Source organism: Equus caballus, chromosome 19 (genome assembly GCF_041296265.1).
Source record: "Equus caballus isolate H_3958 breed thoroughbred chromosome 19, TB-T2T, whole genome shotgun sequence".
Taxonomy (NCBI): Eukaryota; Metazoa; Chordata; class Mammalia; order Perissodactyla; family Equidae; genus Equus; species Equus caballus.
This window is the reverse complement of record NC_091702.1, coordinates 18,565,597-18,582,324: the sequence shown is the minus strand read 5'-3', so window position 1 is coordinate 18,582,324 and position 16,728 is coordinate 18,565,597. Positions and strand designations below refer to the sequence as shown.

At 36.7% G+C, this 16,728-nt stretch overlaps 1 protein-coding gene across 4 annotated transcripts in view; it reads right to left on the bottom strand.

Annotated features, from left to right (window-relative positions):
* SERPINI1 (serpin family I member 1) overlaps nucleotides 1-16,728 on the bottom strand; it is an 83,181-nt gene that overhangs the window by 26,610 nt on the left and 39,843 nt on the right. For 2 of the 4 annotated variants that reach the window (XM_001490786.7, XM_070242561.1), the window contains exons 2-4: nucleotides 3,853-4,120; nucleotides 2,596-2,826; nucleotides 672-866 (exon numbers count right to left, since the gene is read on the bottom strand). In XM_001490786.7, coding sequence (XP_001490836.2) covers nucleotides 672-866; nucleotides 2,596-2,826; nucleotides 3,853-4,102 — 676 coding nt within the window. In that variant the 5' untranslated portion in view covers nucleotides 4,103-4,120. Of the gene's footprint in view, nucleotides 1-671; nucleotides 867-2,595; nucleotides 2,827-3,852; nucleotides 4,121-5,586; nucleotides 5,777-16,728 lie in introns of all 4 variants that reach the window. The other 2 variants (XM_005601784.4, XM_070242560.1) reach the window with 2 other exon arrangements.

Sequence of the window (16,728 nt, the reverse complement as noted above, 5' to 3'; positions counted from 1 at the left end):
AATTTGATTAACTGTGATTATAATCTTTTAATTTTACAGTGTACTTTTAAATAGAATAAACTATTACTTCTAACATATACTTAACTTACAATTACATTTCTGCTTACAACAACAAATTATCGTAGTTTGATATAGTGTATAGGAAGGAGTAACACCCTAAATTTCTAAAAAGTCCAACAAAACATCTTTGAAAATAATGCCAAGGATATTGAGTTCTATCACAAATTATAGGCTCTCAGTAAATGAAATTATGAATGAGTAATTATGTCTGATCATACACACACAAGTCTGAAAGCAAAATTTTAAAGGAAAGCTTGTAATTCAAAAAGTGGTGAGGAGTCCAAATCAAGAGCTGAGTGGAATATATGGTTCACTATAAACTACCCCAAAGCCAGTGACTTTTGGAGTAACTCAGAATGTTCTTGAATAAGGTCAGATATTTTCATGTGAATAAAGCTACTCTGAAGGTGTGGTCAATTTCATAAATTAAATAAAAATACTGGAAAACTGTCAAGGCATATAATATTCACTCAAGATCCAGGAGCCAAGGAAGTTGAATTATAGCCCAAACTAGATCAACAAGAAATTTGAGTAATGAATATTTCATGTTCCTTCTTAGAAATTTGTTGATATACTGCAAGAAGAAAGAAATAAAAGCCAAAATGTGTTACCATAATAAAATTCTCCTTGTTGATACATCATTGGAATCTGGACTTCACTTTCATCATCTTTAGTGAAGGAAAAGGTTCTAGTATTTTCGGGTCTAAACTGTGACTTCCAGTTCCCTTTGAAATAGACAGCATTGATGAGGGCCAGATGAGTGAGAGCATCAAAATCCCTTGGGGATACCAAATCTTTCAACAGACCTAATCATGAAAAAATGAACAGATGAAAATTCACATTAAATTGGAAGGTGAAAGGGGACCAACAGATTATCAAGTGTACCATCTGATAGAATGATCCAGAAAAACTATATACATTATTAAATTTACAATAAAAATTAAAAGCATTTTACTTTCAAAGGAAAAATGTTACATACACACATACATTTGTAGATTAAGGGCATGTAAAACACCCACACTCTCTAAAATAACACCAGGAGCAACTTACACTTGTACAAACTACAGAATCATGTACAAAAGAATCTCAGGCTTCACCACTTTCCAGTTGCGATGATGCATGTAAAACTCTTAACACAGAGCAAGCACCCAATAAATGTTTCTAAGTTTATACAGAGCAAGCACCCAATAAATGTTTCTAAGTTTATCCTTGAACAATGTACATGATTAAAATGTCATCCAATTAAAATTTTCCTGTGTCTATTAGATATCTTTCTACCAAGTATAACAATTGCTTTTGACTAGGGGAAAACAGATAAGTGAAAGTCAATTACACTCATGATGCCTTATTTTCCATCATTTGAAATGTTCCTTTCTAAATCCGTTTTGAAAGACCTTGGCTCTTTGTTGACTGCTAAAAGTGTTTAAAAAGAGTTTGGAAACAAACAGCTTTTAAAAATTAAATCTATTCCAGGTGGACTATTATTCTTTGAATATTAAAAAAAGACAAACATAGGTTTCTTTTATTCTGCATTTTAATCTCATAGTTGAAAAAGATAGGACCAAAATTTGCTCTGTATTCTCTTGTTTTATTAATCATAGTACCCCTTTAGGTGCATAAGAAGGTGCTTCAGCATTTTGGGGATTATAGGATATGTGATCAAGATTTTTGTTGTTGTTCCAAAATAAAATTTATTAGATTAACATTATTTTGCAAGTTTTGACAATACAAATTAATTTAATGAACAGCTGTAGTAATCTTTCAATTTGGTGTCATTTTTTAGATTCTAATTTCAATTATTTTGACAGTAAAATTGGAGAATAAAATGGTAAAATATAAAACATTTGGACAGCTTAAATACATTTAAAAAACTATAAATTAGAAATAAAATTTAAAATAAATGCGTCTCTTTCTAAATCCTCTCCATTTATTTGGGCTTTAAAGAATCCTATGCAAATTTTTTGATTACTAATCAAGTTCCATGGTTTAAAAGCCAACAAACATCTTTAAACTCTAATTTTTAAGTGTCTCTTATTCTTATTATTCTTATTATTTAATTTATATTTCTTTAATATAATAAGAATTTAATTTATAATTTAATTTAATAAGAATTTAATTATTCTTATTATTTAATATTCTTATTATTTAATTTATAATTAAAATTATATTGCTAAGAGAGCCACCAATTGCCATTCTAGGTAGTATCTAAATTATTAAATGGTCAGCTCAAGCAAAATTCCATGCAATAGTCAAGATTACGATACAGAGGAAACCCATCAATTGGAGAGCACAGATTTCAGATTAGTTTATCAGTGCCAAAATTCTATACACGCCAAAAGATTTAACTTCTTTCTTAAACATGTATTCATAAACAAAGCTTCTAAAAAGACTGTAATCTATATGAAATAATTATTAGATACTCAACTAAATGCTATCTATCATTCAAAATGCAAAAGGAACGAGAGGACAATTTCAGCAGTAAAGGAGAGTTAAAGCTAAACTGTCAAAAGGAAAGAAAGGAACCAAATGACATACTATTTGTGTTATTCTCCACCCACTTATTGATATAGTTGGCCACAGCTACATTTTGACTGAAGTCCACACGATTTACTTCTGCATTAAAGTATTTTTTCATCATTTTCAGAAACTCATCATTGATATGAAGTTCATTTTGCACAAAGAGGGAATTGGCAATTTTCATCACATACTGGCTCTCTTCAGCAGTTACCATGTTAGAAAAATCCTTCAAGAAAGAAAATTCTTCACCTGCAAAATGACAAAGGATAAGTTTATTAGTGGAACAAAGACAGTGAAAGATCAAGGAGAGTGAGGAACACCCAACACGGTGAGGGCTTGAAGAAAGAGCACTGGTTTGTTCCCTATGTTGACACGGTAAGGAAGGTCCACGTTTGTGCTATTGCTAGATGTTCAAATTAACTTTTTGCAGCTTAGTATTATCAACGGATATTATTTTTTGTTTTAATTGATGTATCAGTAGAATTTATAAAATCAAGATTTTTTTTGGGTTGTTTTCTTTCAAAGTACTTAAGTTGCTTTCAGTAAATTAGTCTTATAATTATCAAGAATAAGAATTGTTTAATTATCTAATCAAAAAATCAAAATATTCCTTTAAATTTTACTTTCACTGAACTTTTTCTAACCTTATAACCAGAAAAATTCATTAGAAATTGTTGAGTTCTTAACTTTTCAGTGAGTTAATTCACATGTATATTAGAAACATTAAAATAGAAATCATACATCATGTCAAAGTGATTACAAAATGCCTTTTGGCTAGAAATTTTCTCCAGTACATATAATTTTCATAATAATACAACATTTCAAAAAAAATTCTTGGATGCGATTTAAACAATGAAGATACAGTTGATTTTAAGCAAAAATTTCTGATAGAAAATCACATTGCTTTTCCTTATTGCACTCATCACAGTTGCAATTTTTAATTCATTTACGTGATAATGGGTTAATATGTGTCTTTCTCTCTAGACTGGAAACTCTATCAGAGCAAGAACCAGGTTTGCTTTTGTTTATCACACTGAGGTTTATTTAAGTAACAATAACAATAAAAGATATAATTTCCTTAGATTAATTTAGCCAGGGATGGAGCCAGAAATTCACACCTTTCTTGGGTTTCCTAACGCTTCTCCTAGCCATACCACCTCAATGAGATCACTTTCTTCCCTTGTGTAAATACTGCTGCCTGTGGCACAAGAAAACAGAACTGAGTTGAAAGTTAAAGACAAACTATCTTGAGAAATCAAACCTAAGCCCGCTTACCATTTTTCAGGCTGTCATATCCCATTGCATGACGGATTTCTTTCAGTGTAGACCCTTGGGCCCCAAGTTCCATCATTCCCATTGCAAGGGTAACACTCAATGGAGAGAAAAGAATATTTTCATCTTCCCCAGTGGCTCGAAGATGGTTGTACATATTCACTGACAACTCAGCAATGGTTGCATCAGGGAACGTGGCCCCTAAAGCCAAACTTTGCAGAACCACCAAAGAGAAGAGCCCAAGAAAAGTCATGTTGGAATAGTTTCAAGCCTGGAAAACAATAATTTACATATTAATTATTAATTATCTCAGCGAAATGGAGTGAAAGGTAGAAAAGAATAATAAGAATTCTTTCTTGGCAAGAAAGTAAACCAAAAGTTGTTAAACACATCCAGTGTTAATGTCTCTATAACAAAAGCCCCATTAAAGGATATCTTGGAAGCTCCTAGTTTTAAAAAGTCAATTAATAGTCAAATGAACAAATAGCATTGTTAAACTCTGAGGATACTCCCAGGATACAAGATATCCCTGGTCCCCGCCTTCATTGTGTTAAGAGGATGTATATAGGTACATACAGAAGTAATTATGGGACATGTTTGTTGAGGCTAATTTATCAATTTTTCATAGCCTCACCATATATATTTTGGTCATGATTTTGAAACAATTTACTCTAGCTTACACTAAACTACTTAGGTCCAGGACAACCATAAGGAAAATCAAAAGATATTTATAGGGTTTTAAGATGAACTAGTGAAGTTAGGCATTTGAAAATGCTGCCTTACCCACTTACTACAATTTATAAAATTAATGCACCATGCAGCTCAGTTACCAAATGGTGGGAGGAGATCAGAAACACACCTGCCACCAGCCCCAGTTTTTCCAGCCCCGGCTGCAGAACCCACAGGAAGTGGTAACCCAGAGAAAAAGCAGATTCAGCACATCCTTGCGTGGTTTTCCCTTACACATTGCTTCCCTGTGAGGTGGCTGTTCCAGTGACAATTTCTGGGCAGGGAGGAGCATCCCACGACACCATCATTTTATGCTCAGGGTTAGGTTACCATTTCAGATTATACCAACAAACTGGTGACTCTACTTAAATGAATATTTCTCCAAATCGGGCCCATCTGGTTCTGAACAAGTTCTCTTGTGAAAATAAAGCAGTGTCAGTGCCCAGACATCTCTGAATAATGTTTCCGCCTGTCGGCACACCCGTGTGCCAGAAGCCCTGTCTCCCCACAGACAGCACACACTGGGGACAGGATTCCCTTTCCTTGTATTCTCATACCTTGTCTGTCACAGCAGCCATCTGAAAGCTAAACTGTCTAAGTAGCTTACTACTTCTTGATCTTTTTAAAAAAATCATTAAAACAACATGTAAAGTGATATTGAGCAAACACAGTTGGAGAGTTGCATTTTAATTAGTGTAGAGCATTAACAGTCCCCGTTGCTCAGTTTACAGAGTGCGTACACATTTAATGTAAGAGCAGTGTGTTTCCGACAGGCTGTTGAGTCAGACAGTGCTAATCAGTCCTTTAATATTTCTAATCCCAATTTCAGAGAACTGCCTGGTCACTCTGTAAGTCCTTCACATTTTAGCGTTCAGTCTGAAGTATCAATTTTTCGTCTGAGAAGTCCCAAGCTCTCCCCACCTCCTGCTTTTGTATTAATGGTTAAAAACCTCCCCCTTGTCTAAGAAGGGATGTTCTCAGCCAGTATGTAAATTTGGTTTCTCACACCTCGTGCTGTGAGGGGCAGAGGACAGCTGCTGGTGGGGACCAAGTGCACTGCTGCAGAACAGTGTCCGTCATGCATGCAGCTTCGAGACACAAGCCAGGTGCCCAGGCCACAGCGGCCCTCCCAGGTTGCTGTCTTCAGCCATCGATGGAGGCTGCCACGGCATTCTCTCTTCCTTTTCACTCTAGAGAACTCCAGGAAAGGTGGAAGCAGAACAGATGAGATTTCTCTCTCTCTAGATGCAGACGGAAATTTAGCAGGTTCTCTTATAAGTTGAAAGAGAACTTAAGACATATCCGACATTTAATGTTTAAGATGTAATACTATTTGGTAGAACTTTGAAATTTAAGTCAGATTCAAAAGCCCATACTTTTAATCATAACACTATTCTGCTGTCTGACATGCCATCTTAACTTTTACCATGCAAAGACCCAAAACTGGGCCTTCTTACTTTCATTTAATGTTATCTAGTATAATACCAAGAAATTAAAGTCACTGTATGATTGTAGTAGCTGTCATTCAACAACACAACTATGTGAAAACCATTGCATTTAACGTATCAAATTTTAGGTTAATAAAAAGATTTCATTCATATAAAACAAAAACCAACCTATTGCCAACCAATAAGCATTCCAGAAAACAAGGCCAAGTCTATTATGTCCAAGAGGCATTTTTATTTACAAATGAATGTACTCTGAGATAATAATAGCTTTGGTAAGTCACATGCATTCTATCTGTCTTTGCCTCTTCATTCATGAAATGAAGATACTAATCCCTACTCTGCACAATTATTAAAGAAACAAATGAGATAGCATAGGTGTTTGAAGCACTCATTTTAAGCTACAAGTTATGCTAATAAAGGACATTATCATTAGAAATGTGTTTCCTAGGTTTGTGTATTTGCTAAGTCAAGCAAGAGGCTATAGAGCCCAAATGAGCGGTTTACCATTTCTGTTGGCCCATCTAATGTAGCACCATTAGCTATTCATTCAGCCAAGATTGATAGAGGTACCATGAAGATACCAAAATGTATAAGGACAGGTTCTTGTCCTCAAGGAACTCACATCATTGTGCAAGAGTGCTCTATTACAGTGGTTCTTATCTTTTTAAGAAAAGAGATTCTTTTTAAGAATCAGGAGAAGGACAAATCATCTCTTCAGAAATGCATGCATATGGATAACGGAACATTACATTCGCTGGCCAGGATATTTACCAGCCTCAGGTTAGGAACCCCTGGTCTACAGCAGATGGTCCAGATGCAGAAAGAAGCAGTGTTTGATGGGCTCGGAGCTCTGCAGCACTCTCTTACCAGAGGAAAGAGATGTCAAAACCACTAATGTACCTTCAGGCTTCTAGAGGACTCCTGGAAAGAATACCCCTATGTTTGTAAGAGAGGGCTCTTCCTAGGGAAGTGAGCAGCAGGCCGCTGATTTACATATTCTGCTAGGAAATTAGGAGCTGTACTGTGGCGGTGAATGGTGGGAGCTGGTCATATCAGGAAACTCTTCAGTAAAGATTTAAAGAACTCTGCCCTGGAAACACATTTTTATCCATAATTAAGTGATCTTTCCGGCTTTCCAGTGTGCAAGCCAAATGACCTCTGCTAGACTGGTCCAGGCTTTCTGATCTCATGGACCCGACCCCTTACCTCTGCTGCTTCTGACTACTCCTTCTGAGGGTTTCTTGGGTCGGTGGGGGGGAGAGGAGATGACTTCCTTCTCCCCTTCTCCCTTCTCAGTGTAGGTGTTCTCCATGGACCTGTTCCTGGCCCTCTTCTCTTCTGCATAATGCTCTTCTCACTCCTGCTGGTGAACTTCTCTTAAAACAAAGATTCTCCAACTTTTATCCTCATTCATATTATTCCCAAATAAGTAAAATTCTAGTTCTGGCTTTATTTTTATCTTAATTTCTGATGTGCATTGCAAATTGTTCTTGGGATGTCTAGTCCTTGATTCTTGCCAGCACTTCAAATTCAACGTGGCTCAGACAGGACTCTGTCTTATCAATCAAATCTACTTTTTTTTTCTTAAAACATCAAAGTCTTCGACTCTTCTCCATCTCTTTTTCCCTTATGTTGAGTGAACTGTCAACACGTATTCCATACTACATCCCTGACACTTCTGTCCATCACGCCATGGCCATTTCCATGGCCCTAATGGCAGTTCTTCCTCTTAATGCATTCTCAAGGACGCCACCAATGGCTTTCAGCTATTCTCTGAACCACAGGTTACTGCCCTCTTCAATCCAACATTTGCATAGCCTCCAGGTGAATTGTCTTGATGTATTGTTATGAACAGATATCCCTGTATTTACAAAACCTCAGGATTACTCTCATGACTGTAGACTAAAGCTGAAAATCCTTAGTCTTGACCATAACCCACTGCACTGTGATCCAGCATAACTTTCTACCTACTACTCTCCTTCATGAACCCTGCAATTCTAGTCAGACTCCCTTTTGCAATACATATCCCAGAATTTCCCTTTCCTGTTGCTGGCTTGTGTAGTTCTTTTTCTGGAACTACTTCAACCTGGTTCCATATGTTCAAATCCTAACCATTCCTCAAGGTTCTGCTCCACTTTCATTTCCTTTATGAATATCCTCCTGTTTCTTCAGTTAAAACAGCAATTTGCCCCTCCTCTGAAATCCTGGCACATTTTATCTCTACCTGTCCAATAGTACATACCAGTGCTTCCTTCTATTACAGATAATTCCCTACATACATCATCTTGTTTCCCAGGCCTTTTGAAGGCACAAATGGAAGTGCATTCATCTTTGTATATCTTAGGATAATCAGAATAAGCATCTAATGCATTACACATAGTAGGTGCCAAATATGCGTTGAATTAATACAGCATGAGATGTAAAGGCCCACAATGCTTCATTAGAAAGAACAGCAAGAGTAGCTACTGCTTCCAAATTCTTGAGGCTAATTTAATCTAAACCCACAGGTAGTAGCTCATTTCCATTTTTTATTCTCTTTGATAAATTGTTTCCTTATTGAGTCTGAAACCATCTTTCCAGGCTGACAAAGTGGCACTGTCACCAATGCTGGCATAATGCAATGGCTGGACATGGGATGCATTAACAAACAAGTACACCACCTCGAAAAATCACAAAAGGTGCTACCCAATGTTACTGTATTAACATTAGTCTACAGTATGCCAGGGCCCCACCATTAATCATCATAATCAATACATTCCAAAATGAGTTACTCTCACATGGAGCATTACTTTGTAGATTCTTTATTTTCAAGTTCTTGAATAAAATATCTTTTCATGAAAACAAGGGGCTGCTGTACCAGAATAGTAGTTGATAGTGCTGTTATGCTAGAAAAGACAGAAGCATTTGAGCTCTGAATAAACTACCAGTAACTTCTGAATTTCTCCTCCTTGTTGCCAGAGGTAGGGAAGGTTGTGGGTGTGTGTATGTGTGTAGATTGCTTTAGGAAGCACTTCATCAAAACAGGTCAGGAACTAAAATCTTCTCATAATTGAGCAATGAGGGATCACAGAACTAAAAGCCAGCACAATAAAAAAGAGTTTTTTTTTAACTTCATTAGTAGTTAATCTTATTTATAGAAAGATTGATTATTCATAAATGCAATTTGTTGCTTTTTTTGATAACCTAATTATTTGAAATTAAAAAAAAATGGTTCCATAATTGTGAGTTGAGAAAACAAGGAAGGTACTCTTTAGAAGGTAAGAAAAATGGCTGAAGAAGATCCTTACTCCAGCAAAAAAGAGCCATAGGAAATTACTAAGGAGAAACGTCTAATTGAAAGAAAACTGTCTTGAAGTCTTCTGGCCTATTAGTTCTCAGATTCTTGCACGTAAAGGACTAGTAATTTTTTTAATTGAGGGAACCAATATAGAGTTGTTAAATTTTTATTTTACCAAGTAAATACATTGGGATAAGGGCAAAAAAAAAAAATTTAACAAAATAATGCCTCTTACAATCACATAAAAGAATGAACACATCGACCACATAAAAGAATGAACATTTCAACATGGAAATAAGACAGTCCTTTAAAATATATATTTGAATTCAGGAAGTCTCACTCCTCATTTTTTTTCATGGGTTAGCACTGCATGTTTGGAAACCATTGCTCTAACTTTGGTTAGTACTAGCTCACTTGATGAAATTTGGAACAGGTGGAAGTCTCCAGGCTTTTGTTTCCTGCTTTACTAAGAGAAAGGGTTAACCTAGATCAGCAGCAATGAAGCTGGGAAAATTGTCAAAGAATCTGTTGCACACAAAAAAAGAGTCATTATCTTGTGAAACAATCTGTATTTTAACAATCTGTAATTTAGCAACTTTCCTCAATTGTACATGCATGGTGTCCCTCCCTGCCGCTAACTTTAACTTTTCTGAAATTGGAATAAATCTTATAATCAATGTCCAAAGAAAGCAGCTAGTCCTCAGAGAGGCAAGTTGTTACCCTGTTGTCATTTCTAGCGTAAGGTGTCATAGCCTGGACAAGTGTGAACTTTCAGCTACTTCTTTATCCTAGCTGCCTCAGTTGACTTATTTCCATTGATGCTGCCTCCCAGAGTTGAGTTTTTTGCTTAAACTTGGATCCAGAATTGTCCTCAATAGGACTGTACTATGATGGCAGCACTGAAAAGAACGAAGACCATGTATGCAGAAGAGAAGAGAAAAGAGGACGTAAATTTACTGTGAGTGATGCAAGAATTCATCACTGGAAAAATGAACTGATTTTCTTGTACAAAAAACAACCAAATGTTTTACAAAGGATCTGAGACTAGAAGATACATGCAAGTAGATAAATTTCTGCAAGTAGGTAAATCTCTTGTCCTTGGGATATGTAGATAAGAACTGCCTGTTGGATGCCAATTAGCACAATTAAAAGCAGAAGAATTTGCCAAATCTCTCAAAATAAGTCACAGTGTTCTCAAAGTGAGGAAAGGTGAATGACCCGGCTTTGTGAAGGACTACCACTCAGGTGCTAAGTTTCAAAAGCTTCCTGATAACTTCCGAAATTAGCTGTATAAATGTGTGGAGAGTAGAGTGTGGAGGTAGATTAGTCAAATAATCAAATGGAAATGTAGAGAATACACTAGTATTCTTTGAAATGCCTTAAGATTTTCATTCACAAAGGTGTCAAAAAGTTTCACTTGGAAAATGCATTATGAAAAGTATCACGTCATATGCAGGATAAATGATGGCCAAAAGTGACTCAGAAGAATGACAAGAAGGCTTAGACTTAAACTTTGGCTATTAAGGGCATAAAAATGCTGGGGACTGAGTAAATACACTCCATTGTGCTATTTTTTAAAAGAACTGTACACTTTTTCCTTTTAAAATTTTCTTTCTCCCCAAAAAGGTGTTATTAAATTGAGATGTGTCTTAAAACCAAGGGGTCAGAACCAAGGAAATAAGGGAACATAGAAGGTTTAATTCTGTAATTGCAACATCTATGAAATTATGATATGAATGGTTTAATCCTTTCATCTCTTTCTCTTTTTTTGCTTCTCCCTCCAGCTATCTAGCCCACTGTGATCTTTTCCATTCTCTCTTACACTTTGGAATAAGATACATCTTTATCTTCTTTTTCCTGTTCTATTGAATCAAGACAAAAGGAAACCTCATCAGGTTTCTCTCAAACAAGGAGAAAATGGCCAGGTATTTCAAAGGGCAGAACTATAAAGAGAGTTACCTTTAAATTAAATATTTAATTTACCAGAAAAAATTATGAAAGACTTGCAAATGGACCAAGATGATTACTGAATGTCTTCGATGAAAAACTATACATTATCTAGAACATACCTTTCCAGGTTACCTGACTCTATGGGTTTTGGGCCCTTCATTGTCTTGGAACAATTTTACAACTCTCTAAATTGCAGATGATTGATAGTGACGCAAATGATTTTTGTCGTGGAAATGCACAGTATAATGTATGGTTGGATGCAATTGATTTTTGCCCTGTGGATGTTGACCAGTTTTGCATCTATTAAGCACATGTATTTCAGTGTTCCTGATGGGTTTTTATATTCATCTGCTTTTTGGATTCTCTCATGAATTGGTTTTAACATCTTACTGTTCTTTCATTAATTAATGAGCTAAATAAAATCTTTGACATCATTCATTTTATTTTGCAAGAGAGTCAAGATTATGACCTTTTAAATAACAATTATCCTTTAACTAATTTTTTAAATTCATAAAGTTAGAAATTTTTCTTTCAAAAAATATTTATCTTCATGGGATATGCCAATAATCAGAGTAAGAAGGAATTGAAATATTATTCTTTTCTTAATTACTGAATATTCCTTAATTATTGGTTAAATTAGTACTGTACCAGTGGTACCCAAAAATGATTTAGTTTGGAATTACTGATCACATAGCAGCTAGCACTCAGCTGGCTGTGCCACAGGTCTAAAGTTCTTGGGTATTTTGCATGCATCCAAGAGGAAGGTTAGGCCTGGAAGAGTCTATGGTGGCCTGCTCATTTAGGGACTAACCAGTCCTGGAAATGCTGAGAAAAGAACAAGAAAAGACATGGCACTAAGACTCCTCAGAATTTCTAAAATGTTTTAGTATGTATGAATATATTAAGTGTGAATTCCCCAGCATCAAGACAAGGCTAACTGGAATGAAGATGAACTGTGACTTACAAGATTCCCTTTCTTTGGCAGTACCCAAGGCTTCTAAGGAGCTTTTGAGTATTCCTAGTAACCCCCTGGGCCACAACATCCTCCGTCTATTGGAGGTAGAGGCTATAAACCATCAAGAACATTTCACAATGAAGATAACCTCTTAGGAATTATTTGGACTCAATAAATAGATGCTGAATAAATCAATGTCTGGTCATACCCTTTCCCATCTTAGGCCTTAAAGACTTTCTAAAATTAAAAGCCAAAATACTTGATTACTCTATGTCTTTCAAAAAGTTAGAAAAATGTGGTCCAACAGAACTCTGGTGAGAGAAATATTACATATGTGTGCTTGCCCAACCAGGCAGCCATTTGCCACTTGTGGCTATTGGGTACTTGTAATCTGGCTAGTGCAACTGAGGAACAAGAATTTTAATTTTAAATAATTTTAATTAATTTAAATAGCCACATGTGGCTTGTAGCTACCATATTGAAAAGTGCAGATCTAGAAGCAGGGTAAACAGATGTACTCTTCATAACATTGGTTCTTAACCAAATAGCCCATAATACATGTGTAAAACAAAAACAGAAAAATTAGTACAATGAACTCCGCAAAACATGTCTCCTTGCGTAAGATGTTTTATTTAAAAACATACTCCCTTTCTTCAGGAGATCTCAACTGGTAACGAGGCAGCATTTAGAGTTCCAAAGGCTTTTGGTTAAAGCAGATGACTACTGGGGAAAATAAAGTCAATGCCAACAAGAACCAGCAAGCTGGCAGTCCCCAGCCCTCCTGAAAATGTGATTTGGGCTTTCCATAAAATGGTAATGAATAATTCTGTTTGGCACAGCTGGGAGATTTTGTACTTGCCAATGAATAACTTCCTGTGGAATACTGTCAGGATTGCCAAACAAGTGACACACAAGCCCTAAGGCAAAATGCAGTGAGTAGTTTCAGAGAGGTGGTTAAAAAGTCATTATCAATCAAGGTCATGTGTGGTCCAAGGCCATTTTGGAACTAAGCCAGGCATTAATGGTCTTAGTTTACCCATTAATGTTTTAAGAAATCCCTACGGATTGCTCTCTTCCCCAGCCTGTGGTTTTAGCTGTTTACAAGACTGTAGAATGTTCTGGATGGAAACACCTTGGCCAGCCCTTCATTTTATAGGTGAGGAAACTGAATCATTTGTACTGAACAACTGCTTATACACAAACGATGTTTAATGAGTTACTACAGAGGCTAAAAAAATAAACTTTAAATGTGAATGCAATACCTAGAATTTCATTCAGTCACTCACCCATTCATTCATTCGATAAAGGCTTGTCCTTGACAACTACATGCCAGGCCCTGCGCTGGGTGCTAAGAATACGGAGGGAACAATATGACACAAGGGATACACCTTTGTGGGGTTTTCCTTTCATGTATTAGGTCTACGTTGTTCAAAGAAGTATCCAGTTTTTTATTTAGAACTTAAAAATATTGGATTTTCTACTTTTTCAATATTAAAATGTTGCTTGTGGAATAAAGTTTTTAAAAGTTGGCTGTGTCCCTGAAAATTGTAAAAATACCCCGAGGTAAGGGTGCTTCTCAATTATTTGACTGATGGAGGGAGCAGTAGCCCCACTCACCCGCCAGTCACTCACTAACTCTTGAGTATTTCCCGAAGGGCTGGGAAATGAGGTAAAATCTTCAGTGAAGTTATTTAGGGCACGAACCTAAAGAAAAAATTCTCACAGGAAGACTCTCAGAGCACTCACAGCCAGTTTGAAACTTGTCCTGATAAGCACAGTGAGACCTGTAAATACACTACTGTAACGTGATGATGTCCTACTAGAGTTCAGTCGGTGGTAGGGCTGTTGGCCATACCCACCAAGCTATCCCAGACGCCTGGATTTACAGTAAGTTCTAATCAGGTCATATTTGCAGGGTTTCTGTCTTGTCTTTCTTTCTTCTTTGGATTCTCTGTCTCTCCCACGCCACTGCAGCCCTCACAGCTGCTGTTATTTTTCTCCTTTGGCTTGACCCTCTTGCCTTATTCTCTAAGATCATGTGTGAGGACCTGAGGACTCCCTGAAGTCTCCTGAGCGACGCGCACAGGTTCACTCGGCCGCAGTGTCTGTGGAGCCCACACAAAGCTATTTCCTTATCTTGGCTAATAACCATAATAGTCCTGAGATCCGAGTGCTCTTTTAGTGAGATGGCTTAGGTCCATGAGATTCTGACACCAAGGTGAATAAGGAAGAATATTAATATTAGATTGAATCTTGTGAAACTGTCATTTCTGTAAGTCAAGTGGTCAAATAGTGGCAACTTTGTATGCTTCGAGCTACCACTCACTGAGCATTTACTGTGTGCCAGGCTGGAGATTAGAACTTTCATATGCTGTTTTGCTACTTTATATTTAATGTACTTGTTTCAATGTTTTAAAAAGTCATAATATATCATATTTTAAAAATGCATAGTAGTTTATAAATCTGGAAAAGAATTCCTCTTAGAATTCTTTTTCTCTTCACCTTGTGCTAGAAATGCTAGAAACTAACAAAAGGAACTTTCTAATTGACAGAAAACAATCTAAATTAGGTGGCTCTTTCTTTAAAATAAAAAACATGAAATCCTCATGGCTCACACATACTGTACCCTGGGGAAACTGTTACATACAGTAATTTTTAAACAGCCTTTTGCAGGACCACAGACTGTGGGGAAAGTGAAAGTGAGAAGGAAGGCATCAAAAAATAATTTTACTGCTTTGTTTTTTAACACTCCCATAAACTTAAATACACTATTTCCCCGATATTGACTAACGTTATATTAACACCATCTGAAAATATCCATCTGTGAACTCTGTTTATACACCTGCCACACATATTGTAATAGGGGGATTTCTAGAAGAAACTTTGAGTTCCTCTTCCTGTTCATCATTGTGATTGACTGAAAAGGCAACTTGTAATTTTTATTGCAGAGTGTGGGCAAACAAGTAAAACATACGTAGATATAAAAAGGCTCTGGGAAAGTATTCTGGCTACATTTCCCTGTAATTTTCAGAACCACATTTACAATATAGTAACCACTTTAGAAAGTATATAGAAAGATGAGTCAAGGAAATCAGTCAATGTTCACGTTGGAGAGGGGAAAAAAGTTAGGGGAGACAGTGTACTTCTTCCCCACAAGGCAGAGTTAAACCAACTAAATAGTAATCAACCACTCTTATTTTCAGAGATCTGGAGAGAAATGAAGTTAATTATTTTCTCCTGAAACTCCTCTGAGTTTAACAGTCCTCAGTGACAGGAAATTGTCCCTTATCAAGCTCCTTGCATAGCACCACAAGGCTGTTTTCACTGCTGGACAGGTCAAACGGGAGGGATACTTTATAGATCTTGTATCGTGAACACCAGTCTCACTGTCCCGCACACCATCGCTCTCCCTCCTGCTTAGTTACCCACTGCAGGGGCTCAGAGGAGCCCTGGTGAAACGCAGGCAAAGATGTCGGCTGCTCCTTCTGTTAACTTGTGGGCTGCTGCTTCTTCCACGTCTCAAGCATTATCGAAAGTTGAAGCTAGCTGGGTCAGAGAAATTTCAGAGAATATTCTTACGACTCCAAGACGTGTCCGAGCCTATCATGCAGATGAGACTCGTCTAAAAGCAAATTAGAATAAAACGAAACAGTGCTCTCAACTTGACTTTTGAAAAAATACAGATAATGGGCCCTGCAAAGAATGCCTCAATGATGGGCAACAGCTAGCCCTGAGCCTCGCAGATTTTACACTGTAGCAGATCTATAGATATACATTTTAAACATACAGTTTCATGGTCCCAATAAGAAAAACAATGAGAGTCAGAGCTCAACTGGAGACAAGTGCAAGAGAGGCTCCCAAACAGGCTGGGCTATGCTGCCATGTTTTCTCATTGCTAGTGTTGTTTGAAGTTTACCTGTGAGTGGCTGGGACTTGAAGACCAGGGAATTGTTAATAAAATTCAAGAATATGATACGAATATCTAAGTCTCAAAATGAAAAGAGAAATTCTTCCCATACTGTACATCCTTTGACCTCAATTTTCTCCCCAAGGACTAATTAATTCATGGACTTCTAGAGCTGAAATAATAATATAATAGACCAGACGTCTCGATATAATTCAAATTATTGCTAATCCTCATAATGAGTCAGAAGGTTTGTAAAGGTAACCCCGTTTTGTAGATTAAGGAACTGAAACTTAATAGGTTTAAGATCTTTTTATTATGTTCAGTTTACTAAGGAGTGGAAAGGGGATCTGAACTTTGGTCTGAAGGCTTCAAATCCCATACTATTTTTACTATGTCATGTCGCCTCCCGTTGGATGTGACTCAGAGGTCACATGGTCCAATTCTCACATTGAGTGCAGGAATTGCCTCTACAAGACTGACTCTGCTTAAATTTGTGTGTGTGTGTGTTTGAATAGGTGAAATGCTCAGAGTACAAAATTCAAAAGGTATGAAAACGTATATAGTGAAGATTCTCTATATTTTATTCCCTAGTCAGTCAAGTTTTTCTTGGTGG